Genomic DNA, 27,883 nt, shown 5'->3' on the forward strand with positions numbered 1-27,883 from the left:
CCACTGGTGTAAATGCCTGGTAATGGTAATGCTCTCAGAAATATGCCTTAACTGCACAACTTTGTTGTTTTAAAGTGTTTGCAGTGGTTTAACTTCACCTCTTTCCCACATGCCTGGGAAAACACATAGAGGGAACTATGCGAGCATTTATCTAAGTTGGTTTTAAATAGAAAAAGTGACAATTAATATAGGCAAGATGGTCATCATAACCATGCTTCTCTGTGCCCTGACAGTCTCAGCCGGCTTTCCTCAATGCCTTATGCCGAAGGGAACGGTTCTGGCCGGCACACGCGGGGAAAACCTCGACAGGGCGTCGGGAAGGGAACGTCCCGCCCGCGTCCACACAGCTGCCCGAGGTGAGGCGAGGCCTGGGGCAGCGGGGCGGGGGCAGGCCCTGCGGCTGCAAGCCAAGCCCAGGGGGCACGACGGGGAGCCCGGGGCGAGGCTGTCGGTGGCGGCGGGGCAGCGCGGCGGACAGGCGAGAGGGCGGCTGAGGGCGAACGCGCCTGAGCCGCCGCGGGCCGACGGGGAGAGGGAAGCGGCTCCTGGGGCTGGGCAAAGGCGGGAAGCGGACGCAGGAGGGCCGGCCCTGGGGCCGCGGCTCCCCCGGCGGCCGGGGCGGGCCCCGCGGGGCGCGGGCAGCTCCACACAGAACCGCCCTTTCGCCGCCGCGGCCTGCGCGGCCCGGCCAGGCCTGCTGCTCGCAGGCGGCTCTGCCATCCGCCCATCTCCTCCCCTTTCCCTCCGCATCCCCCCTGGCGGGGCCGATACCTGCCGGCGCTCCGAGGGCCGCGGGTCGCTGCAGCGGGGCGGCGGCTTCTCCTACCGGCGCTGCCTGCGCGGAACCGCCCGGGCCCCGCCGCGAGGAGAGGATAGGGCGGACGCGGCGCCTTTTGTTCGCCCCTGTCAGGCGGAGCGGAGGGGCTGCCGCAGCCGTGGCTCGGCCGCGGGCAGGGGCGCGCCGGTGGGCAGGCTGCCGCCGCCGGACGGGGGAGGCCCGCGCGGGGAGGAGCCGCGGGCTGTGGGGAGTGGGCGGGCTGAGGGCCGGCGCGGGGCTGCGGGTGGGGCGGCACCTTCCTCAGCGGGGCTGTTCGCTTCTCCTGCTGCTTTCGGACTCTTGCGAAAACAAGTACGGCGGGGATGAGGTTGTTGCGAAAGCAGAGACGGGCAAACGCGTCCCTCCTCACCCCGAAAGGGTTTGAAGTAGTTTAAATTTCCAAAGGCGGGCTGGCGGCGAGTGCCTGCCCGGGCTGCCCCGCGCAGGGCTGCGCAAATCCAGTCAGCGAGGCTGTAAAGCGGGGTCTGCTCCTGCACGGTGTCTGTAGCAGAAAGATAACAGCAACACCAGCCTTTTTTCTACTTAACAGGTACAACCTACCCTTACAATAATTCTTTATTGTAAATTTTACTTGCAGTGTCTTTAAATAGTTATCGTGAAAAAAAAAAATCTCCATAAAGCCTTTAACAACGTGCCGACTCCCAGATCTTATCACAGAAAGCAGATTTCCTAATAATTCATACAAATTCTGTGGAACAGGTGGAGATAGTTTACTTCTTCAGGACAATATTAAATTGTTTTTCTATTGCATTTTACAGTGCAGCAGTACTTACTTTTTTTTTTTCTTTTTCATTCCACAACCTTGGTTCATTGGCAAAGTTGGTATTTTTGAGCAAAAAGAGGCATGAAATTCATAGAAAACATGCTCAGAGGTGCCAAGCAAACTGTGTAACTCGTATTCATCCTGGTAATTCAGAGCTTTGAAGCCATTGACTTAGGACATTCAAAATCAGGAAATTTTTCAATGTCTGTCTGTGCACACTTCTTATGTTTTATAAGTATTTTTTAGAACAAACAATGATTTTTCTCTTACTTCCTCTAAACTCTCCAAATATTTAAAAACTTCTACTATAAGTCGATTTACAACAACAGACTAGCCATACTTACTTTTTTGAGCAATAAGGCAGGTGGTACATTTGTAGGGAATGCTTAAACTAAGAATATGTAAACTGGAGAATTATGGGCTTTACAATGTATATTAGATTTACCTTATTTTTATCACTAATATCATTGCCACATCGTATGTGTCAGGTGTTTGTTAAAATGAACGTATTATATACAGATCATACAAGGGATTTTACAGTGTAAATAAATATCTTGAGTGTGTGTACATTTTTGTGTAGAGGAGCTCAGATAATGTACTTAAATTTCTGAGAAAGGGAATGCTGTGGGAGATATTTTCTGGAACAGAAATTCTTTTTTATCCACTACCTGTGAAAAGGCCAATGCAAAGTAAAATCTACACAGAGCAAAAGTTGCAGAAAAGGTTTAGAAAACAATCATTTAAGAGCTTTAGAAATCCGGTAATATGCATGTTCAATAAATTTGGGACCACCAAAAGCCTGTTCTCTATAGAACCAGAACTTGCATAGGTGTTATCTTGAACTAAATGACAGGCTGTGCAGCATGATTGCCAACAGGCAGTATACAGAGAAGAGAGGGAGTTACAGTTGTCTTAATTCTGTGTTTTATGACACTGTGCATGTATGTGATATATCTGGACGTGGTAAGTTATAACGGTCAGTTGAAGCTCTTCATTTTGTAGAAATGATTGGTGATTACCAGCAGTACGAATTCCATAGACATTCCTGAGCCACTTACACTGTAAAATAGCATTACTTGAATTGAAAAGTTTGTGTAATAGAAAAGCATTTGAGAGTAAATGTTACCTTTAAGCCATTTTAGAATAACTAATCAGCTGTAGCCATCACTTTGAAATATTAACACCTATTGTTCAAGGTTCAAATAGCAGATTAGACAGTAGGGAAAATAAAAAATGTGTTTTTTCCCAATTCTATATAATATTTTAACAAGTCATTTCCTGTTACACTAAAGATGGAGTGGGAGAAAAACCCTCTGCCCTGATCCTCTGTCTGGAAGTACTCAGAACAGATCAATCTGATGCTGTTTTGCCTAATATTCTAGGGACAACACCTATACAGTAATAGCTGGAAAGTATCACACTACAGCATTCTTTATTGCCTCTTTTTGCCAGGGACTAGAGCAGTGTAAGTATAAAAAGAAAAAATCCTATGTTACAAGGGAGCTACACCTAAGAGTTAGTATTCAACATAGTCTTAGTGAAACAATGTATTAGTTAGGCAACATGTCCATTGATAATGAGATTTAATGTTTTAAGTTGTGACTATACAGAAAAACTTCTAGACTGATATTAATCTCTGAAAATTGTATTATAAAATTTAAAATACATCAAACTGTAGCAAGCAATCAGTAATAATGTATTATTGTATCGTTACTGTATTATTATTATACTGTAACACTGGCTTTATACTTGCCAAGGCGGCAAAAGGATATTATTTATCAATATCCTTGTTTCTCATTGTGTTCCAATTAGATTGTATGGTAGCAAATTCTTAATGTTAGTACCAAGTCACCCAAAATCCCAACAAATGTCAGTCAAACTTCTACAAACCGTAGTGTACAGGAAATGGTTAAATGAAGCTTTAAATTCATTTTCTTTATACTATTTACATTTTCTCTTCGATTGTCACATTCAATACTGTAGAAAGAGCTACTGTGAATTAGAAACACAGGAGGACTCAAGTTATCCCTAAGTAAATTTTAAGTCCAATCCTGCAATCTTTTTAGTTGCTGTTCAGCTGCCATGTGATGTGCTGCAAGCATGTCACATTTCTATGTTCTTTTTTCAACTTTTAAAGTTTGTGAGGTGCCTGAAGTTTTGCTTTTGGGCAAAAGCACTCTAGTTCTACCAATTCTGAGGTTTTTTACCTAGCTAGTATTAAGTCAAGTCAGTATTAATGGTGTTTCACTTTCTGAGTGGCTCAATGTGACAGCTCTTTTTCCTTTGCCTAGAAGAGACTGCAAAAAAACCCCCCAAACCAGTAGCATGGTGCATTAACTTTTCCGCAATAATTCTGACCACAAATACTTGCCAAAGATATAGGACAGAGTGATTCAAATCCCACTCGTGTGGTAGGGCTCTACCCCGTTTTCTCCCAATTCCCTGAAGTGTTACAATCATCGAACGTTAGGTCAGTGCAGCTCTGTCCCACAAGCTGTGTGTCCAGTCCCATTTCTGCAAAAGCTGCAATGTTCAGTTGCAAGCACGGCACCCTTCCTACTGGCAGCAGCAGCCCCACTCACAGGTGCTTCTCAGCAGGTATGGTGTCTTGTAATACCAGATTGTTTATGGGGGGGAGCAACTTCTGATGAGGCTCTTCTGCTTTATTAAGCTGAAGTGAGCAAGGTACTTTATTTAGCCCAGCAAGCAGGAAAATACCTGACTGCCACATCCTACTACAGAGACTTTTTCCCCAGGTTTTGCATTAGGGAAAAAGGTGAAAAAGCTGCCTTAGCATTCTGTAGCATTGCATCTAAACCCATTTAAAGTTCCACTTTTTTTTTCACTTCTACATATTTGGCCCACAGCCCTAATAGTAACAACTTAATGAAATGAAACAGCCTGTTTATGTAAATGTAAACTATGATCATACCAGCAATGGGTTCTCTGGATGTACTTTCTCTTTTCTCTCCTTGGCCAGCAACAGCAACTGAGTTAGACTTGTTTTGGGGGGGTTGGTTGTTTGTTTTTCTAAAAAAGACAGGAAGAAAAGCTCCAACAATGCCAAGAAATATGCTGTATATTAAAAACTAGGTTGCCAGATATGTTTTAGCTTATGTGATGGATAACCAAGAATCAATCACTTACCTGAAAAAGCTGCATAAGGCTTTCATTCCATTTCAATTAGGGAAAAATTTCCCACTAGCTTCATTATGAATTTTGAAAGTGCAGATCTGTTCTTCAGCATTGTCCCATCATAACTGCATGCAGGTTCACAAGTATTTTGACTTACAGTTACTTTTATAAAACTTGTATTAACAGTATTAAAACTGTAATAACTTGACATAAGAGTGAGAAATGGCAGCAAAGTATTTCAAATACTATTTGATTTAAACAGATTCCTATCTCTTTAAACACAAGTTCAGTGTTTGAATTTTCCATATTCATATTTCATGCAGGTCAAATAAAAGTGACTAAAGTGTTTAACAAAAAAAGTTTATTACCAAAATACAATATTAAAGTCAATACGTGACAAACTCCTGTAAAGCAAAATAAATTATTCTAACATTGTACAGTATTTCAGAAGGTAGTTAAAGTAGTACTACAGACTTTGCTTCATAGTTCCAAACAGTCGTCTATCAGGAACACAATCCTAGAGAGCTTAAGGCATGCAGCTTAATGTGCTGGATAATTTTATAAAATGAAAGTCATCCTATTTAATAAGATACAGTATCAGAATTAACTGCAGTCTTTACATGTCAGTTTTCTAAATTTTTCATACTTTGGCTATAAAAGCAGTGCCATAGTGTTACAATACCTTTTCTTAAAAAAATACATGTACCCATGTCCATGAATATCAAATGCAAATGTAAATTTCTATTAAATATCTCTTAACAAATGTTACTTTGAGCACCAACTGTACATTTTTTAAATGATTAAATAAGTGCTTCTGAAAGAGGAAAATATAATAACTCTGACTGAATCCCACTCTATTTTTTCCAGGCCAGACATAAATCAGAAAGATGAAATATGCACCTATTTATCAGTATAGTCTAGTATGAAGGAAGTTTTCTCTTTAGTGAAAGTATAGGCATTTAAAACAAAGCTGCAAGTTATAGTTCATATCACAGAATAAAATCCAATTTAAACAAACAGCAAGTGAATAGCCGATCATCTTATAGTGCTGTGACAGAAGATCTGAAAATATTTTAAAAGCTTAAAGAAAGGGGAAGACCGCGGTGTTGGTGACTTTGAAATGTGCTTAAAAACCCTTACGTAACATGCAACCAAGCCAATCATACACTTTCTAAAGCAGATAACCTGAGGAATAATTTGCTTTCAGAAAAACTAAGTCTATAATTATTTCACATGCAGAACTTCTTATAAAGTCCATGGGAATTGTGAATGGGTAACTAATGGCAAGCAGCATGGAGACAGTTGAAAAAAATAAATCTCTGTGCATATGGGAAAGAATTATTTGTTGGCATTTGTTCGGATCGATAATCATTTTTAGAGGCAACTAGCTTTCTACTCTTTTATAGGAACACATGGTCAAAAAGAAAAAAGCAACAAGATGGCAAGGAACAACTGTGAATAGATGCATCCCGCTTAGTAAACCCTTTACAAGTAGTCCTGGTGCATTATACTTAATGCTGCAAGTGTGGCTTGCACATACACCTAAATTATTAACTTTGATTCAAGGTTACTTGCTTTTTAAGTCTTGGTTCACTGCCATCTCCTTCTTAGCTTACGAATCCAAGTTTTTCACCTTTTTATCTTTTACTAGCTGAGCAACTTTAAAATAATTATCCCTTTACATAAAAATAACTACATGGCAAAATATTGTTTCTGTGAATACTGGCTGGTAGTTTAGCGGTACTATGGATCTCATTGTACCTTGAATGTTTTCAACACATGGGATATCTGAATGAGAAAGTTGAGATATATTCAAGACAATGCTCTATTTTCACATGAATTCTATATTGAAGGTAAAATATTGGTGTCAATAAGATAGTATGAATATCCCATTAAGTTTACGATCTCAAATTGAATTTGAGGTCATGTAAATAAATCATGTTTTTCAAATGTAAAATCCATCTGTAAGAATATGAAAGTATCTTTTAACTGAAAATAACATGTACTTTGCTCACATATGTATTTAAAATATCTCAAATATCTGACACAAAAATGCTTTGACGTTATATCCTGACCATTTTTTAAAGTAAAATGTGTACTTTCTGCTATCTAATTTAGAAACAAAATAATAGATACTTAACCCAAAAGAACAAGTCAAATTCAGGAAATCACTTGAAAAAAAAAAATCATCAAATGTACTTGGAATCTTAGTGCCTTTACCCTGGCCTTTAGATTTTGTGCTGCTTCCTAAAGGTGTAACAAGACTTGTTGTTTTCTTTTCCTGTTTGCCACTTTTTGTCAGCGACAGCACAATAGACTGTACACTACATATGCCACCTTCTTAGATTTACACTTGTAGCTTATTTCTGCTAGCAGAAATGTATAAATAAAGTAACCATAAAATACTGTTTTTCTAAGAGTAATTAATTTTTTAAAGTAATGAACTACTAAAAATCAGGTAACTGCATCCCCATGTCAGTCAGGAACTAGGCATGCTTCTGTGCATCTGCCATTCATTAAAAGCAGAAATACATGCCTGAACTAGAAAGTTTAAATCTGGCTGCTAAAGGGCTTCTTTGGAAGTGGTACTATTCATCACTTGATTGAAGCATATATTTCAAACAATTTGAGTAGCCAACTTTATAAATACCCTCAACAAAGTTGCCAGGTAATTAGTATAACAATATTCCAAACTGATACATAGATGAATGTCTTCTACTGCACACTGCTGTAACTGTAAAAAAAAAAAAAAAAAAAAAAGAAATGTAATTTTAAAAGCTAAAGGCTTTAAAAGGGAGAGATTTTTACGTGTTTCTTAGAAAATAAAGCAACCCCTAATTCCCTTTATGAATCCATATTCCCTTTATGCATCCATATGCACTAGTAAAATTTATTCTACAAGTGACTGGATACAGTTTTTGCTTAAAATAGTTTGCCTTTTTTTAAGTATGATTTTCTACAGGAAAATTACTCTTTCAGTGAATTATTTCTACAGTTACAGCTCTGCCAGACAAATGGGAAATTTAGACAGCCCGTGGGATTTGAAAGAACTCCAAAGCATGTAGGTATTTCTCAAAATCCCACTTTGTGCTCACCTACATCTTCAGGAATCTACACAGGTTACATCTACATCTCTTTGTGGCAATTATTGTTCATATTTTGTTCTCATTAAAAAACATTTCTTGTACATACTGCAAAGTAATCACCACAAATTAGAAGTGACATACGATAAGCTTTTTTTTTTTTTTTTTTAAAAAATAGTTCTGCTGAATGTGTCAAGAAAACCATTAAGAAACAGCAGGTCATTATTATAAAGGATCTTTTACACACTATCAATTCAAAAGATAGCAGTTTTTTAGTTAGGATCCAATCAGACAAGTTATTAACAAAATGCTTCTAGGCTCCTCAGCTCCTGCTGCTCTAAATGATAGCAGGGAGGGCAGGCTTTGTTGAAGGATGACTTGGAGTTTGTAAGGCCTTAAAAATAGATTGAGAAAAATGAAACGCCTATGTGTGCATGCAAGCACGCGCATGCCCTCACCCACCTCCCCTCTCCCTACCTTCCAGAATCCAGACAGCAGGGGTTTATGAGATCATATTGTAAAATTTTTATCTGGTTTGCTGCCAGTTTCAAAAGAGGGTTAAAAAGTTCTTTGCTGAAATACTTGGAAAACAACAAAGCGGAAGAAAAAAGGTTTTCAATTGATACAAAGCTTTCATACCTTTGGGTTTTAACATACTGTACTAATGCATTATTACTGACTAGCACCTGACAATAAAAGAAAAAACCCAACAATCCTGCACTCTTGGCACCATATAGAGAAATAACAGGTTAAAATGGATCATTCTATTCCCCACTCCTTATATTTATCTCTTAAATGATTCATCAGTCCCTGGTTAAAATGTTGTACTCCTACTGAAACAAGGACTCAGGATGGGAAATCAAGTTTTGCTTGCAATTCTTCTCTTGAGCAAGTTTCTCAGGCAAAAGTTAGCAAAGAAAGAAAATATTCTCTCTAGGAAACCCTCTCGTTAACTTACTGCTTCACCTAGTTTGTGCTCTGATTTGTGCTGTGGTCCTTATTTAGAATGATGTTTATGATTTCACCCTCATGTTCTTTCATGTGATCCAGCAAATTTTCTTTGTTGGTAGACTCAAAACCACAAATGCAGCAGCAGAAGAGAAGAACACAGTATTCTGTGCCAAGATGGGGTAGAGTGGAGTTCTTTTCTAAACTGCATGAGGTATTCATCAAGTTAGGTTTCTCATTTTCATCAGAACCTGAAATTTCATTCGTAGTCTGGTTAATAGACTCTGTAAAAGACACAAAGTTGTCTGAACTTCCTAGTATAGGTATTGTACTTTCATCTGTGCCTTCTAATAAGGTTTTGTCAGGAAGCTGTCCTTGAAACCTGAAATAATAATAAAAACCAGAACAAATATCAAAATGTACAGTTGTTGCTTTTTGACGGGAACTTTATTTTGGATCAGAGTTGGGTCCTTTGAAAATTCTAGATGATAGGGCTTCTAGAAAATTCTAGATGATAGAAATCAGACATACCTGCTGCTCTGCGAAATTGCATCGTTAATAGCCTTGTTCACTTGTTCATAGTTATAATTTTGGTCACTTGCGTGCTTCCACATGTGGGACTTCAGGGATGGAGGATGGCTACATACATATCCACAGAGAGAACATCTAGGGGAAAAAAGTGGAGAAAGAAAAAGAGAAACATTTAGAAGTTAAATTTTACTATTTTAGTAATGAATTAGTTCTTCCAAAAGGATGAGTAAAGACAGAGATACGTGTCAATCCTCTTCTCCCTTTTCAGTTTCATAACTAGGTCAAGTTAGTTTGCAAAGTTTCATTCTGAAATGTGAGACTATTTTTAGGGTCTGAGAATTTTTAAGTTTGCTTTTCCTGAGTTCTTAAACAACTGAATTAAAATCTTACCTGTTTGGCCTGTTAAAACTGTTTAAATACTGCAAAAATGCCATAGTTCTGATGACTGCAGAAACATGGAATACACTGGTGGCAGGCAGGTAGCCAGCTCTCTTTGCCATTGCTCTGAACCAAGCAGGAGCTGTATAATTATCACTCATCATTTTAATTGAACTAATAAAGCCTTTCCTGGTTTATTTAAGGATCACAGAATTGCTGAAGTAGGAAGGGACCTCTTGAGATCACCTAGTCCAATTCACCTGCTCAAGCAGGATCAGCTCTAGCACGTTGCCGAGGGCAGTGTCCAGTCAGATTTCGAATATATTCACAGATCAAGATTCTGACAGGTGACAATTTTGTCCATAGAGTTTTTCATCAGCTCAGGTACTACAAGACTAAATTTTCTATTTCCCCATAAAACACTGTCTTAGTAAAGAACAAAACCTTGAAGAATAAATCCTATTTACATAGAGATGTAGTATACGTTTCTGGACACAAATAACCCAAGACTGAGTAAATCCCATAGGACTTTTTTCATACATGAACATACAACAGAAAAGGTTTTTTTATAAGTGTTTTCTAAGATAATAAATTAGTCATCTCAGCACGAAGAAGATGAGTGATACTGCATGACATCACTCCAGAGCAGAACAGCAGTCATGGTAAAGACCACATAGCTCCTTGTCTTTTGGATTAGGAAGCTACTTTGCTTAGCTACCGGCTACTTTGGAAGTCTTCAGTTTCTTAAATCGCATGGAAAAGACCAGGATCAAATTTTTCTAGAAATCAAAGATGACCTTGTTCTAATAAATTATAGCTAGGAATGCATCTTAGTCTATCTCATTCCTCAGTAAGAGTAAGATGTTTTCTGCTCAAGCAATGTGATCCTCATATGTTACACTATGAGGACTCTGTTAAATTAACTATTATACTAGTAAGTTTTTGTAAATTTTTCAGATATGTAACCTGGAAATGAGAAGGCCTACATAAAAGTGTTACACACTACAATTCACTAAGGTTTTACCACTTAATGACAGTGGGATATAGTCCTTAAATGTCTTGCAAATAATCATATACAGGAAACTATTTTGCTCAGCAGAAGATGGTGGAGAACAGCAAAAATCTCACAAGTTATGTGAAGGCATGGTACATTACCTTGCTTATGTAGAAAGATAATTCTGTCCTGCTGGGGAACAACAGGCATGTCCTGCTAGCTCACTTTTCTCTATTACTTGATTTGGAATGTACTATCCTATTTTTCTCTTTTCCTTCTAATTTGAAGCCATATAAAGAAAACGGATGCTTTCGAATATATGCAAGTTCACTCTCAGGTTGAGAATCTTAGTATTTCTAATAAGGCTGTTATAAAACAATGGCATTGTTAAAAATAAGATAAAAGCAGACCTTATAATTAATTTACAAATAAAATTAGGCCAGAATAATTTTTTTTGCAAAACACAAAGATCAAGAAATAATCTTAATTCCATCCTATATGCACATGTATTCCACTAGTCTTAACATATATATAGTTTTTCTGCACCACTAACACAGCTTGGTCAGTGGGTTGGTAACACAGTGAATGAAGCAACAGTTCAGTGTTTGTTTTTATCCCCTTTTAATTACAGTCTTGTTTTTTGAAGTACGTTAATTTCCTCAGGTGATTTACTAATCAGATTTACTTTGCTGAGAACAGTATCATGAGCCAAATGCTGTTGACTGCCTTAGCATACAGGTCAAATCAAAGACACAGAAACTAAACAGCCTTTAGCCTGATGTACTACATTTTTATGACCATACAGTTAATGTATAGTTACAGTATATGCAAGACATTCCCAGAGAAACAGAATTGTTTTACCATTGAGTTTAATTCTATAGCATGATTTGCCCTACTGGTTGATCTATGTGGAATTATTAAACTTCACTGTTCAAGTATATCCTAAATTGATCTAGTGAGGAAATAATTATTTTGCAGCTTTTGATAGAGTATTTCCTTGGGGATGTAGGGACCAAAGGGTGGAGGTTTTCAGTAATCTTCAGTAATACTAAGAGCACTCAGCAATACCGTGTGAAGTATGACAGCAGAGCAAATAGAACTTAACGCCACTAAGAACATTTTTGGGAAAAAATGCAGTGGAAGAACTTTGAAGTTGTAGAAGTAGATTTTCTTGAGAAGAAATCCTTATGTGAATGTGCTTTATTTGGATTCTTCCTATTGCCTTTAAAATCTTCCACTAAGAAATGTTCAGAATATTCCTGATTTTCTTTCCTTTCTCAGCTTTTATTTTTTGTTGCAAACTAGTAGTAAACAATTGCACATATTTGTGCCAACTTTCTCACATATATATATACACACACACACACACAAACCACACACACCTATGGACAGACTATAAAGGACAGTCATCACTTCAGCATAATGAGTATTCATACTAACTCAACTACAGCAGTGTGATGCCAATCTGGATTTTAACTAAGATGTATATGCAAAGGCTGTGCCTAGACTAGGGTATTAAACAAAGCCAGAGAACATTCCTGGGTACTGGAATTTAACAATCTATGACGTTAAATGTTAGAAGTGCCCCGGCATGGTTTTGGCACATGCTTTCTCCCAAACAATTCCAGGCATGCTTTGGTAATTAACACGGTCCAAAACTACTTGCAATAGGCAGTTTATATGCAACCACCCCTTTCTGGAAAGAAAAAGCTGAATATTATACCAGAGGGAGGTCATGGGCATGTTTAATTAGCTAGCATAAACATCACCTGGGAATGCCACATCAAAACTCTTTCTCTCCAAAAAAAAAAAAGTGTCATTGGAAGAAAGAATGAGTCTAGGAGGGAAAAGAATAGAATCTGAACTCTGCTTTGTATCTTAACATAACAAAATCACTACTATCACAGCTTTTTGCCAAATTAGAACTGTTACATACTTGTACTGTTCCATTAGCTGCACTGCCTGATGCTCCTGGGGGTGGCGCCTCATATGGCATTTCAAGCTATTCATATTTGTGGTGGCGAAGTCGCATACTCGACATCTAAAGAGACAACAACAAGTAAACTAATCTGACAATTAACTGCTAACACTATTCCAAAAATAAAAATCTATGAGAAAGCAAAGGTATCTGGAAAGACTACAGTTAAAGACTAACAATATTAACAGAAGTCCAAGCAATGACATTAATTTTCAATTTTTGGACTGTGAGAATCTTTCACAGCCCAAAAAAGCCTTCGCTGTTGAGGAAGAATCACTAGGCATACGGCTTGTGTTCCCTCCTGACCTCTCTCTTGTGCACGTCTACTGATGTTAGCAAGCATCACAAAGTATAAGGGAGATGCGGTTGCACTTGAATGGATGCAACCCTGATACAAGTTGCTTGGCTCTGTCATGCAAAAGCAGAATACAACCCTAAGAGCTATAGGGGACACAATGTATTTAGAAGTGAGGCTTGTTCCTCAAGCATACGTGTTCTACTTAATGCAACACCATGTTTCTCGTGACATTTTAGAAGCCAAACTATCTATTTAGTAATAAAATTTCTAAGTTTCAGAGCATTATATCTGAAATAGAAGTCAAGGACAAGATCAACACAGTTAGATTCAAGTGCCCTAAGACAAGTGTGTCACATCATGCTGTCATAATTTTTATTTTTTTTACTTCTGTCACAATATCTTTGTATACAAACAATACATAACGCAGTCTGGATCTAGATCGTGATCCACGGATTTAGATCCCAAAGTTTTATATAAAATACTATGCTATTCATAAATATCAATATACTACCACACAAGCTTCCTGTATATAACATATTGAAACAGAAGCCATCAAGCTCAGCTAAAACTCTGCGTATTTATTGGGACTTTAGTTGTTTCTTTTTTTGAAATGGTAAAATGTCCAATATTTACTACGTCTGGTCTGTAATGTGAAACAGTTTGAGACTGCAGGATACTTAACCTGAGAATACTCTTTTTTTTTTTTTTAAAAGGACTTGTGCAGTATTAAAATCCAGAAAGTATCAAATCTACAAAAATACATCATTGGAGGCTATACAACTTCATTTCCAGCAATATTTGTCCAACAAGTAATAAATACATTTACAGCTATAAAAATGGTGGCAATATAGTAGGTTGCTATCTGATACTTTGAAAGGCTTGAGGAATACATGTTCAAGAAGGAGAAAAAACATAAATACTGGATCTTTATGGTTTTAGGCCGTGGCTTAAGTATCCTACCAGGTCTGCAGATTTGTCTAAGGGGTTTATGAAAAAATAATAAGAAAAGCAAGCCAGATCAGTAGGCTTAATTTTAGTATACAGGCGTCTATATCACCAACAGAAAATTTTCAAGGGTTCCTAAATCAAACTGGCTAACACCAGTTCGGAAAACTACCACATACAAGGCATTCTACAGTATCTGCTGTTCCAACCCCACTAAGTAACAAATAACAGCAAGAGGGAAGATTCTGAGGAGAAAGAAAATCTATTTGTATTCCACATTTACTCTCTGAGCAAACACCTTGCAAATTTTTGCTAGTGTTACGGGATATCATTGTAATGCACAAATCAAAATACAACACGTCTTCTGGGAGTGTTTATCCAAAAGAGAAAGTCCCTGGCTGAACTTAGCATTTGAAGGTGTTGAGTTTCCATAATTTGTATTAAACTGATAGAAGTATATTAACTCAAAAATTCTATTAACTCAGATCTATTTTCTAGCCAATAGAGAGGGACAGAGATCCACATAAATTGAATTTGCAGGAATTTATGCAGCAACCAATAGAAAAATGCATGATTTATTTTTCTGCTGGGGACCTGAACTATTGTATTACATGTGATTTTAGATATCAAAGTTTCTATATAAATCCATATAACACCCTTGTAGAAAAGTTATAAAATATAATCCTAAGTGAGTGTGTTACTAGTGTTTGAAACCTGTGAAAAAGACGAGGGGACTGGCAACAAGACAAAGGGCAGAATTTTGCCACAGTCTGTAAAGTCAATGTGAAAAGTAGCAATATGACAATGGAGAACATTTTGCAATAAAGCAAATCCACTTAAGTGTGCAAGGGGTTTGAGAAATATATTATCACTACTGGCCAAAGTTCAATTTTACAATGTAATTATTTCCCTTTCCACATCTGAATGCTTCAAACTGAAAACACGCAGTAGACAGCTATAGCAAAAGATGCATCCTGGAAAAGTTAGTGAATCTTAATTACATAGAGTCAACCGGCAAGTGTGGCTCCTTCAAATTTGCAGAAAATTATGTAATTGAAATTCTTTAACAATATCTTCAAAATTGCACAAGCAATTAAGTAACCGGTTTAGTTAAAACAAGTAAACCAGGCATGTGGCATTAGCCAGCAATAAGACACTTACCTATATGGCTTATCTGAGTTATGAATTCGTCTGTGATTTCGTACACCAACGTAAGTTGTGCTTGTGTAGTCACATACATCACATCTATATAGTTTCTGAACTGAAGACTTATTTCCTATATGAAACAAAATCCATTAGAGAGTTGCATTCAGCATTGTAAGGAGTTCTCAGATGGTAATTCCACCACAATTGAATTATGAAACATGAATTAACATTTTAAAGTTATACTTTTAAATATCTATAAATATCTAATACTTTCAAAGTATCTGGAGCAAACTGGCAATGGACATAGAGATAATAAAGGTATAGTTTATTTACCGTGCTGTTCTGTATTTGCCCTACCATTTACTGGAATTATTAAAATTTTAGGAAAACATTTTCTTTCTATGCAGACACTTGCCTTCTTCCTGCCGCGGGGTTAAAATCCTGTGTTACAGCAAAAGGTGATAAAATGCAGGAACTGCTGAACCCAGCAGTTTCATTGCTTTGTAGAATGGATCCAATCAAAGGAAAAGATGGGCATTGAGAAAGGACAAGTTTCAAACTGGCAGACATAGAAAAGGAAAGCAAAAGGCCTCCTGAAGCATCTAAATTCCCTTTATCATCCACATATACTCACATTTTCAGAAGGATCTGGGATAATTAAAAAAATAGATACTGACCAGATGTGTTAAGAAATAATTTGGAACTTCTCCAAATTACTAAAAAGCAATTGTAACAAAAATAATTTTGTCTTTCCAGAATGAAAGAGACTCTTGAAAAATTAATGGTTGCAGAGACAAAGGCTAATGACTAATTTAACACAGGAAAATGTGTGCCCGCAAGTGCGGTTTGAATATTTTTGAGATCTAAGTGAGTAGACTTTAACAGCCCTATTCCTGTTCCCTCACTGAATAATGCAACTGATTTGGGTTAAAATATTAACATTTGGGAAGAGGGATGGTATTTTTAATGCAGGTCGTTTTCCCCTTGCAGCCTGTCACGCAGCCTTCATGCACTCCCCAATGAGGGAACAGCAGAAACATGAAGGAACACCAAGGTTGGAGCTGTTTCAATCAGCACTACAGCCCAAGGAAACATCAAACTAAAATTCAAGGGTTTTCTTTCTGCGTCTAACCTCCTCACTAGCCAAAGTAATTCTACTTTTTTTTTTTCCAAGTGCAAGCAAGGTGCTCAAGTACATTGTATCTTTACACCAAATTCTTATTAGCTGGCTGAACAGTCAAGCCATTACTCTCAGTTATGTACATGGGCTTTGAAGAAACTCTGATAGAGAACCTTAGAGAATTTCTCTGGTGGATAAAGATCATCACTAAAGTATACCCCCAAACCAAAATAAATATACAATTCAACAAGTAATGTGTGGGAGACAAAATACAGCTCAAATCTTGCAAGAACAGCCTGCAGAAACTCTTCATGCTCATACGAAGCACATTTCCAGCACAAACAAATTATTACTTTGTGTTGTGAAGGGATTTACTACTAGTAAGATACACCGGAAGATCCTAGGTGGAACAGAAAAGGGTGTATTAGCTGGATGGTTTTTAGTAGATATTGCTGTAAGAACACTGAAAATATCAGCAGGTGATCTACTTCCCAGGCCTCCAAGCTCCTCCCCAAACCAAAAATAACTCCCCTCCCTGGAAAATGTAAGTTCTGATTTCCCACATGGGATCCCTCTGTTCTGAATCCTGAAGAATTCTGTTAAAGGCTTGTCAAGGTCAAGAGCACTGAAGGTCCACATCACACTGAGAGGACGGTCTTTCCGACTTGCAGTTTGAAAAGACAGACAAGCTTGAAGTCTGAAATCAGTGACCATCCAAAAAGATGGAAAGTAGACTTTCTAGACATATCTCTGCTTAGGTCCAAATACCATGAACTGCTTTCCAGTTTGGAGTAATAAAAACTTGACTGAAACCCCTCCTTTCTCATCTCCTGAACTCCAATTCTTTTTAGCTAAAAAAGAGAGGAATGAGACAAGCAGATTGAACTCAGGAGGAACTGTAGAGTTTATATTGAAAACAGAAGATCCATCTCCTGAGTCCAAAATACTGAACAAGTTTCATAAAGATAATTTTGTTCTGGAGTTTCTTCTTGATGATGCTGGGTTCCAATAACCCAGACTGAATCATTATCAAAGCAACAATTAAGAATCTTTATGGTAAAGCTCTTTTAAGGACATATTGCAGAATAAACCAGGAGAATGAGTCATCCAAAATGGAAGTTCAACTTTTCACTTTGATTTTTTTTTTCCACAGGTGGGCACTGAATTATGTCAAAAAACATTTTAGATATATTATTCTGAGGGATACAGTCACACAGCTAACTTAAACAGTAAGGGAAAATTACCACTCATTAAACCTTCCCTCAAAAATTCAGCACTTTTGGTTCAAGATGCAGAGTAATTAGGTAGGGGTAATAACCCCAGAGGGTTATTCTGAAGAATATATAGTATGTCATATAAAATAAAATAGCAATCTGAAATAAAATTTGAATAATTCTGTGTGTACCAAGATAACAGAAAAAAATATTTTATATTTTTTACTTTAAAACATAACACAGTGCTCACTCTTCTAGCATTCTTATAAAAAATAATATGGAAGTAATACATAACATGCTCTCTTTGCAAGTCAACCTTAAAGCAAAATATATCAGAATTTTTCCTACAATATGCCCATATAGTAAGATTTATTAGGGTTTTTCTTCTTTAATGTAAATTGTCAAAACGATCTTAATTATATACTTGGAGATTTTGGAATTTATATTTCTAGAATTATTCTTTTGTGAATGCACATTTACGTAGAAGACCTCGAATGAATACAAAGACACTGGGCTGCAGATCTATGGGAGAGCTGGGGTTGTGTGAAGGTTAAGCTATTGCACGCTCTACTTGAATGGGTTTTCCATCTTAAATTCTGCAGCTTTAGAATAAATTGCTTCCAAATGTATGTTCTGTTACGAATTTGGTATGTCATTGGGCAGGCAGCTTAAAACAAACAGTATCTAATGAGATTTTTAAAGTATTATGCAAACATGTTATCTATTGCATAGTTATAAGTGGCTAACCACCCAGTAGCACTGACTTAGGAGCAATTATTTATACCAATCACTACTTTCCTTCAACAAAATGCACATCAATTATAATACATCATATAATCTCTCACTGTTGCACAACAGCAGTTGTGTCCCCTACCCCTCCATTGGCTTATTTCTGGTGGGTTTGGGGCCTTTTTTGCTTTCTGGATGGAGGATAGCTGGTCTCTTAAAAGTGAACATGGAAATGACAGATCTGTGTTCTAGCAGCAGTAACAGGTGCTCCTGTAATGCTGCTTATTACCCTATTCCTTCATTATTAGACATTTACAATCCGCTCATATCCACTGTCATAATGCTCCCTTTTAATTTATTGTGCAACCATGATGAATAAAGAGACTTTTAGGACTAACTATTTCATAAACAAGAAATGAAACTGTTCCAGCTCAGGCATCTTTCACATAAACAGATGCTATGCCATAAACTTCTTTGTTTTGTGTCGCTTTATAGGGATGACATCTGTTTGACAAGAGATTGCTGTACTGCAGTGGTGTTGCAATTTGATTATAAATTGATTCTGAAATAATTTAAGCATTCCACAGTATGAGTTAATAAAAGTTTAAAAGGAGAACTGTTTTCATTCAAGCCACATTACTAAATTTCATGTGGGGTAAACAATCAATTAAAGTGCATGGCTGTAAAACTTTTATAAGATAATAATGAACAAAAAATATTTAAAAAAATATCTCTTAAGTAATTAAACTGAAAGCAGGCAGTTTTCTCGAACCGGGGCTCCTCTTTTATGGAAGTTAAGTTACAAGATCAGGATATAAACTCTAAAACCACCTTAATAAAACATAATAGGCGTTGATTTTCAGTCACCTTAACAGGACTTTGGCTCAAAAGGTACAGTATTCCCCAAAATCTGACAGGTTTCAGGCATTGCAAACTAGTTATTCCTGTATTGTGACATCTTTAAAAATATTGGTTTAGAACAAACAATACATTGTCACAAGTAACAGTCCAAGCTGTGCTCATAGATATTGTAACCAGCTCAACTAACAATGTTTTATTTCCCATCACTTCCATTAAAACTTTCATGTTATTTCCTCTAAAGAAAAAAACCCAACCCCTTAATGGGGAACACTCCCACTACCAGCAGACCCTCCCTAGCCTTCTTCCTGTCTGCCCCTGACGTCATATAGCTCTCTCAGGCTTAGGTGTTAGGGATGTAATAAGCACTACAGATCAATTTTCTGAATTCAAATGCCTTCTGCATTGATGAGAGCAAAGAAGAGTTAGGAAGGGTCATTGTACCTGAGCCTGATAAGGTAATTAAAGTTTCTAACTTGTATACAGAAAGCTAGAAAAAGAGGCAGTGTGAGCTAAGAGAACAGAAGTCAAGAGTTAAGGATCTAACTCTATGCTGAGATGTACCATGTTGCTTTGGACAAATCATTAATGGTTGAAGCCATCCACCCTGGCTCATGCTGGTTAGTACCTTTTTCACGAGTAGTTGCACCAATTTCAATGATTACTTTCGCACTACTCGCTGATCAGCTGTAGTGGTGAGAGCAGAACGCAGATATTTCAGCTGCAATCTAAGTATTATGATAGTGCACATTTTGCTATCTAAATAAACAAGAGACCATCGTTAGGACAGGAAGGAGCTATGTGCACAAAATGGAAATACTTCAGCCCACAGTTGCTCAGAGGTGATATAATTACTACTATTTTTCCACAGTGCTGTAAAATTTCAAAATAGTAATAATTACAGTGTTGCCTTCAGAATAAAAATGCTGTTAATGTTTTCAGTAACTTTAACTCACTAGAGAAGAGGATGCATTCAAGTTGCAATAATAAATATCAGGCCTCCAGGATACTCACAGGATTTTAAGACCATGTTTTCTCCTAAACTTCAAAATTTGGCTATTGTTTCCCCTATTTCACCACCTTAACACATCAAGGGTTTGGGGTTTTTTGTTTGTTTGTTTTTAAAACAAACACTATTAAATTATAAGCAGATAAACAGTTAAACAAACATTTAGAAAATGCATACCTACTGTTACCCTGGCAACTACTACAGATGCAGGTTGCATTTTTAGAGTGCCTTACATTTGCCTCTCTAGGGCTAAAACAATTAACTCATTTTGTACATGACCATAATTAAACAGAAATTTCTAAATACAGAATGCACGGTATTGTATGTATATGCTGATGGCAAACTCCATTACCACAGTGAGTTTAAAAAAAAAGGCTTTCTTTTTTTTATTGTAGGTGATTTGGAAAATACTGTAGCTGCTGAAGGAAGGAAAAAAAAGATTTTTTTTCTTAAAAATTCAGAGCAATACTCCATACCAGTTGTTTTTCGTAAGAAGAAATACAAGGTCCAATTACAGGGGCTAAAAATGCCTTACCTACCAATAAATGTCAGTAAGATATCTCGTGGTTTACCATTTACTGTGGTAAATTTTGCACACTGAAAAGAACATACATGTAAGGTTATGAACAGGCATGAAAACATTTCAGCATGAACAAGGTCTTAAAACCAGTTTTATACAAATATAGCAAACAGAAGTAATGTTATGAGTGACTTTTCATAATTTCAAGTGTGAATATAAACAGTACCTTCTCTTTCATCTGCTTCGTTGGAAACTATTAGTTTGTTAGACGTAGCTGTTGAAAAGATATCTGGAAGACTGTGGTGTTCTCTTTCATGATTTCGCAGCTGGCTCTGAAAAAACAAATTTCCCACGTTTAAATATACAGAACAAACATACACTGGTCACTTCAAATATTGCAATCATTTGTGACATTGTTACTCAACTGTTATAAAATGTATGTTAACATATATACAGATTATCCCTCAGGTAATTTTACTAGAAACAAAACAAAGTAAATGTCATTCATGTATAACATAATGGACTGATAAGAGTGAATGAGAGGATTAAATGATTTGTGTTTATTTACAAAATGAATTTCCTTCTTCCCCCATTTCCATAGACAAGTGGCAAACAGTTCGTCCTCCAAAAATATTACACACCAAAAGCAGTATTAGATTAGAGGATGGCTTGTGTGGAAATCGATCCATTTTTATATTGCCTAGTGACTTAAGAAAATGTTATTCCTGTTTCTTCTTGCTTGGGGAGGATAGGGAGAGCAAGCCTTCTGCTACCCTACCTGTACGTTTTTTCCAGCTAGGACTAAGCAACAGCATGCATGGGAAAATTTGCACTACCACTGCCGAAAGAGTATCAGCTAGATACTGATGCTATCTATTGTATATTCCTGAGTACAGAGGAACTCACTCACCAGCACTAATGCTTAAAATAGTGATTATAAAAATGGCAGAAGTACATTATTCTGCTCTGGTGTGTAATCTTTCAGATCAAAGTTCTACAGAACATCCAGACCAACACAACAACAGAGGAAAAAAGAAAAGAATTTCTGCTTCAGAGAGTCTCATGTTAACCCAAATGCTGTGATTACTTTTGCACACACTCACAACTAGCGGGCATGTTTGAACATTCTTTTAAAGTTTCAAATTCTCTGATGCTTCACTTTCTCCCTGTAATTGCTACACGTGGGCAGAAAAATGTGATATTAATAGGTCCATAAGACGGTTCTCAGGAAAATACCTTATGTGAGGAAGCAAGTTTGTATCAGTGGGTAAAGCAGAATAATTATAGCTGAATTGTATATTCGGAAAGTGCTGCTGGCAATAATCCCCAATATTAATGACACTGAAGCCAGGATGTCAGACTGAATTAAGTTAGAAAGAGGAATCACCAGTTATTTAAAAAGGAGCAAACCAGGTTATTTAGCTATTATAGACAGGCACAGGAAAGACGTTTACCTTGTAATGAAAAGATTCTTCACATTGCTTGCACTGATACATTCTTGTTTTGCAGTGGTTGATCATGTGGCTCTCTAAATCCTTACTATTGTCAGCAATGTGTTCACAGATAGGACACTGGTACGGCTGCCTCTGACGATGGACTCTCAAGTGTTGTTTTATGTAGCCCTTATTACCACTGCTATAATGGCAGAGGCGACAGCGGTAGGGTCGATCTACATTTGGTATATATTCTACTAGGTTACTTCCAGGGATATTTGCATCATTTGCATTTTGGCATTGTGCATTGTCTTGTAATTCTTTCAAAATGTCATCGTCAGAAGCATTCTGATCTGTCCTCTCCTTCAGTTTTTCAATGACAGTGAGCAGTGACATACTGATGCCCATTTTAATTGGTGCTTCTGATAACTCTGGCCTTTCTTTCTGTATCTCAACTATTGCACACTCACTTTGGTTTAAGCCACTAAACTCCTCTGAAGGATTCTTAAGTGAGGATACCGCTTTAGAATGAGCCATGCATGCACCATCAACTTCTCCCTGTCCTGCACCTGCATCCACGGCATCTTCTCCACTCAGAGTCCTGAAGCTAGAGCTTGTTAGTTCTGCAGCTCTGATAGGCATTGTAACAAGAGCTTCTGCAGCTAATGAGTGTAGTCGTAAAGACTCAGAATTTGTCCTTCTTCGTGCAGGAGGCACATTTTCATCAGTTGTTACGTTTTTATTAGAACTTAATTCATTATCTTTCTTCTCGGTATTATTCCATCCTATTATTACCTCTTGAATGTCATCTGAACGATAAACTTGATCAGGTTCTTCACAGGTAACATGGGACTCCTCTGAGATTAATTTTTTTTCTGTTTCAATGTCAGCGTTCATCAAGAAAGGCTTTTGTAAGACACTTTCTTCAGCACCTGGCAAACGCTCTACTATTACATTAACATGACCCTTTTTATTTGGACTACAATTGATGATTTTCTGTGCTGATGAAAGTAGGCTATCAGTTATCATATTATCCTGCTCTGTATCTGATACAGTCTCCTCTAATATCTCTGTAGTAGGAGAATGCACTACAGACTGATTTAACATCTCTTCCTCTTTTACATTTGTTTCTATTGGCGATTTACATGACAGTTGCTCAGAATTGCAAATCTGAAGTTGAAGAGAAGGTTCACTATGGATATCAAGTTCATTGTTTTCCAAAGAAAGAACAACTGTATCCACACTGTGAGGTGTGTGTGTTACAACTGTCTCTGACAAGTTGGTAGTTTCATTTTCTTCCTCAAAGATAGGATAGGAGCAATCAACCTCACCCGCATGTTTCCAAGCATGCGTTTTCAACATTCTTTGCTGACCACAGGTATACCGACAAATTAAACACCGGTACATGCCATACTGCTCGTAAGTATACCATTTTCTCCTTCCCATTTCAGGCACACGGGCAGACTGAGTTGTATCTTTACACTCCAGATTTCCTGTCTGATCAGTCCCTGATTTGACACTTCCTTCCACTGGCCCTTGCAAAAATGAACTTGCGACATTTACACACTGCTGCACTTTTGTCTGGATGCTACTTTTACCATCATTCTCATGGTAATTCTGGAAGTGGGATTCAAGTTCTTCTTGGCTTTTGGAAGCAAAATGACAGTCTGAGCACATTAATATAACTTCATTTTTCTGCCCATGTTGTTTTATATGTTCTTGTAGTGTTAAGAGAGAAGGTGATAGAAACTTACATAGGCTACACTGGTAGCACGTCACCTTTTTTTTGCTTTGTGGAAGACATTCAGTCACAAAATAATTTGCTTGTAACTCCTCAGTCTTTTTAGTAGCAATAACAGATAGCTCAATTGCTTTAGCTGGGATTTCACAAAGATCATCTGCATCAAAGGACTGGGCAGAAGCATTAGGATGGGAACGTTTTTTCCCTATTAAAAGGCATCTTTGTGACTTCTCACTTTCAACTATTTTGCTTAGTTTCTGGATAACATGGATTAGTGGATCAGTTTTACATTTTCTCTGATCTTCACTATTCTGCAGTGTTGGGCCAATGACTGTTTCAGAAATCAGCACAGCTTCCTGTTCCCCAGCATTTGGCATCAATACTGCAACGCTGCTTCCTTCTTCCATAATACCTAGGAGAAAGGGTTTTATAAAAAAACAAAATTTATACATGCACAGTAATAAAAATAGAACCCAGTACTATTTAGATTTCTCCCTCTACCAAATACGGAAGCCTAATGCCACTAACTTGATAAAAACTTTCAGAATGGCTATATAAATAGCCAAAGATTTTGAGGAAATTTAGTGGATAGCATAGATGCTATTCAGTACAGCTGGACAAGAGAGCCTATAAGAACCTGTCTCCAAGTTGTATAAGGGCAGGATAAATGTTTTTCAAGTATAGGCTGATTAGCATTGTTAACAGCTATATTGTCTTTTTCTTTACACATTTGAATGCTCAACACTTAAATATACCAATCAATAGTAACTGGCATCTTTATGTTTAAAAGCTATGATATGAAAATGTATTCCGAACATACTCTGATACACTGATGTCTCCTAAAGCAAATGACAATTTGCAACAATATAGTTTACACAAGTAAGCCATTTTTTTCCCTTGAAATGTTAGGAAAAGTAATTCTGGTATTTACTTGCATTAGTCATTTCGCTATGACTATATTAAAGATCATTCAAATGTCAAATCATACTTCTTATTATAAATGTTATTTTCCAGAAAAGCTACTAATTGTAGCTTTTTCTACAATTCCTTAATTATAGGGAAGAATCAATTGGTACTAAAGTATAGAGTAATTTTTTTCTGTTTTGAGGGAAAGCTAAAGGCAATAACTATTTCCACTTACACTTCCTTTAAACATATCTAACCATAAACCACAGGCAATAATGTGGTACTGTTAGAGGTTAAATTAGAAGCCAATATGTATAAATTTACATGAAAACATACTTTGTGATGTGGGCGAAGCTGTGGGGTGAGGGACGGAGGAGCCGGACAAAAAGTCTTACAGTGAAATTTACTTCTGAAAAAATGTCTATAAAGAACCTATTCCAAGTTCTACTACATATACACACTTATAGTTTATACACAATATGTATTTTTATATACAATATATAAAATTTAGAACATAAAGAGATGCCATATATTTCTTTTATCAGTTATCCTTGAAAATGTATCCCAAGTTCTTTCATGTGGATTTTTTTTTTTTTTTTGCAAGAAAGATACATAGGCTAAATCAGAACTTCCAGAAGTGGTCCTAAAGACCCATGAAATCCACTTTTTTCTACTTATGGATTTAGTATACAGCAACATAACGAACAGACGTATGACAGTGGGTTCTGTGGTGCCCCTTTCCCACTGCAGTAAAATTCTGGGCAGAATTACTCAAGTTACCGTTATTTGCCACTCCACTGACAATTGAGGTTATCATCAGAACTATCAATATAAGCAATGTCACTATAATTCACAGCTTATATAAAATATTTCATGTTGAAAATGCAGCAATATTTGTCAGTTCTGAATCATTAAGAAAGATACGACTAATTTCTTCAACGTTATTATTCAGTGTTGGTTTGAAAATGATTTACTTGGTAATAGCTAAAATCTACATTAAAATTGCAAAATCAATAAAATCTAAAAAAAAAGCCAAAGGGCAGTTGGATCTAGAAAGCTAAGCTATTGGATCTATGTAAGCAGATTAAAATTGATCAATACTGCACTGCAATAGTAGATAAATTGTAGGAGATAGAAATTAAAAATTAAATATATTTAAAAGAAAAAAGTATCATTTTACATACCAAACAATCTGCTTATTTAATTCAAGTTCAGTATCATCTTATTAACTGGAATCAATGTATGTATCCACAGAGCTACTATTGAACTGAAACATCCAAGTACTTAACTTTCAAAATATAAACCAGTAAATGTCTCAACCTCCATTTTCCGCTTCTATTATGTGTTTGGCACAGTATATTGAATGACTAACTCTTGTCCATGTGGCTAGGAAAAATTACACCCCTTTCATGTAATATCTCCAATTATATATTAACTTAAAAGAAATTTAAGGTGTAAGGTTATTATTTATACAAAAGTACTTTGCTGTTTGTTTCATACTGGCTGTAATATGTTTAAAAACCATTATGAAAAGTAAACAAACATGCTTTTTCCCCTGGAGGCAGTTTAACATTACATGAATTGCTCTACGGAATAACGTCTACTTGCAATATTTTCAATTTGAGAATGAGTTAAGGAAAACTATAAGGACACGGTGCTACTTTAAATTATACTCGGTACTTTTAAAACTTTGTAAGTAATGGTAATTAAATAGGCAAATGTGTCCCTTACGTTTTTCACTGAAAGCAGCACAGAAACTAAGAGGAAAGATCCTAGACAGACCATACAAGAAATAGGCTGCCACATACTATTGCTATGTCAAAAATGTAAACAGAGTATCTTCAGATGTATTGATCTGGGATGCTCGTAGCTAACGTGTAAGTACGGTATATATGTGTTACGTCATTCTTTGTTCAGAGTAAGTTTAACGCTTACTGCTGCAGACTTTGGGTTTTAGAGGGATGTTAAGAAGTGTACACAAATATCCGGATTTTAGTAACTACATCGCTTTCCCTAAGAACTGAGATGATTCAATGTGCCATGACATAAAACTTCAGTCTGGCCGACGGCTCTGCCAGCACGTACCCGTTACACGACCCGCACGGTAATTAAAGCACGGGGCCCGGGGATGACAAAGGGGCCCGACGGGGCAGATCCGGACCAGAGCAAAACGCCGCCGCGCTGGAGCTGCCCGGCCCCCACCCCCGCGTCAAACACCCACTCGAGCCGCACGGCAGAGACAGCGTGAAATGCCTCCGGGGCTGGGAAACGCCAACCGCCGCTTTGCACGGCAATCTAACGCGGAACGGCCGGTCTGATCGCACCGCGGCCCCGAGGGCAGAGAAACTTCACCTGCGGAGCTCCGCGCTGCCAGCTGTCGGCCCCGGACAGCGGGGCCCCTGCCGCGGGGCTGCGGCTCGGGGGGGGGGGGGGGGGGTGTCTGGCCGCGGACCTGCGGGACCCCCCTGCCCTTCCCTGCCCTCCGCCGGCCGCCTCCGCACCTGCCGCCACTGCCCGGGCGGCCCCCGCTTTATATCACGCAGGTGCCGCCGGCGCGGCCCTCCAGCAGCGGGCCAGGCGCCACAGGGTGGGCGAGGAGCAGCGCCGGCCGCTCCGCCGGCCGAGCCGCGGGGAGCTGGCCCGCCGGGGAGGCGAGGCGATGCGGTGAGGTGAGGAGAGGAGGATAGGGGAGGAGAGGAAGGTCGGCCGCGGCGCGGGCCCGGCCCGGGGAAGGTTCCGCCGGGAGTCAAAGCCGCCCGCGGCTCCGCACATGGGCTGCGGCGCGCCGCCCCGGGGCCTGCCTGCCCGCCCGCCGCCGCGCCTCACCTGCCGGCCGGCCGGCGCTGCGAGGACGCCGCCACCGCCACCCGCTCGCCCCGGCGGCGCCAGGGCCCGCCCGGGTTTTCACCCGGGACCGAACGGAGAGAAAAAAGAAAAAATTTTCCTCACCCCCGGCCACCGCTTCAAGATGGCGACGATGGAGATCGTATCACGTGACCGGCGGGCTCGGGTCAGGTGATCGGCGGGTGGACGCTGCCACCGCGCCGCCGCCTCCTCGCCGTTGCCACGGAGACGAGCGCGGGCCCCGTCGCGGCCGCGTCCCGTTTCGTCCCTGCTCGGTGCCGCAGGGCTCGTCGCGCCAGGCCCCCGGGCCGCCACAGCGCCGCCCTGCCACACCGCCGGGGCCGCCACACCGCCGCCGCCCCCGGCCTCCCCGCCGGCGCCGTCCCTAGGGCGAGATGGAGCCGTGAGGCGGTGCGGTTGGGCTCCCTCCGGCCCTCTCCACAGCCCGCTGCCACGGCCTCTAGCAAGGGCG

At 38.7% G+C, this 27,883-nt stretch overlaps 2 protein-coding genes across 8 annotated transcripts in view; both read right to left on the bottom strand.

The window, feature by feature from the left end:
• Positions 1 to 1,019, bottom strand: part of DPY19L3 (dpy-19 like C-mannosyltransferase 3) — a 38,583-nt gene extending 37,564 nt beyond the window's left edge. For 3 of the 4 annotated variants that reach the window (XM_075765991.1, XM_075765990.1, XM_075765995.1), the window contains exon 1: positions 772 to 1,018. The gene's annotated coding sequence lies outside the window, so the exon portion shown is untranslated. Of the gene's footprint in view, positions 1 to 771 lie in introns of all 4 variants that reach the window. The other variant, XR_012837653.1, reaches the window with a different exon arrangement.
• A 4,063-nt stretch (positions 1,020 to 5,082) lies between these two features.
• On the bottom strand, positions 5,083 to 27,622 carry ZNF507 (zinc finger protein 507). 4 transcript variants are annotated; one of them, XM_075765285.1, is made up of 7 exons: positions 27,517 to 27,622; positions 21,942 to 24,073; positions 20,714 to 20,819; positions 15,053 to 15,167; positions 12,607 to 12,711; positions 9,299 to 9,433; positions 5,083 to 9,149 (listed from the first exon to the last, which is right to left on the bottom strand). In XM_075765285.1, exons 2-7 carry the CDS (start codon positions 24,066 to 24,068, stop codon positions 8,786 to 8,788), a joined length of 2,952 nt encoding a protein of 983 aa, XP_075621400.1. In that variant the 5' UTR covers positions 24,069 to 24,073; positions 27,517 to 27,622; the 3' UTR covers positions 5,083 to 8,785. The 4 variants fall into 4 exon arrangements, with proteins under 4 accessions (XP_075621400.1, XP_075621401.1, XP_075621402.1 ...); XM_075765286.1 differs by having other exon boundaries at positions 8,638 to 9,149; positions 27,394 to 27,534; XM_075765287.1 differs by lacking the exon at positions 27,517 to 27,622 and adding an exon at positions 26,920 to 27,031 and having other exon boundaries at positions 8,638 to 9,149.
• Between the last annotated feature and the right edge of the window lie 261 nt (positions 27,623 to 27,883).

Source organism: Balearica regulorum, chromosome 13 (assembly GCF_011004875.1).
Source record: "Balearica regulorum gibbericeps isolate bBalReg1 chromosome 13, bBalReg1.pri, whole genome shotgun sequence".
Taxonomy (NCBI): Eukaryota; Metazoa; Chordata; class Aves; order Gruiformes; family Gruidae; genus Balearica; species Balearica regulorum.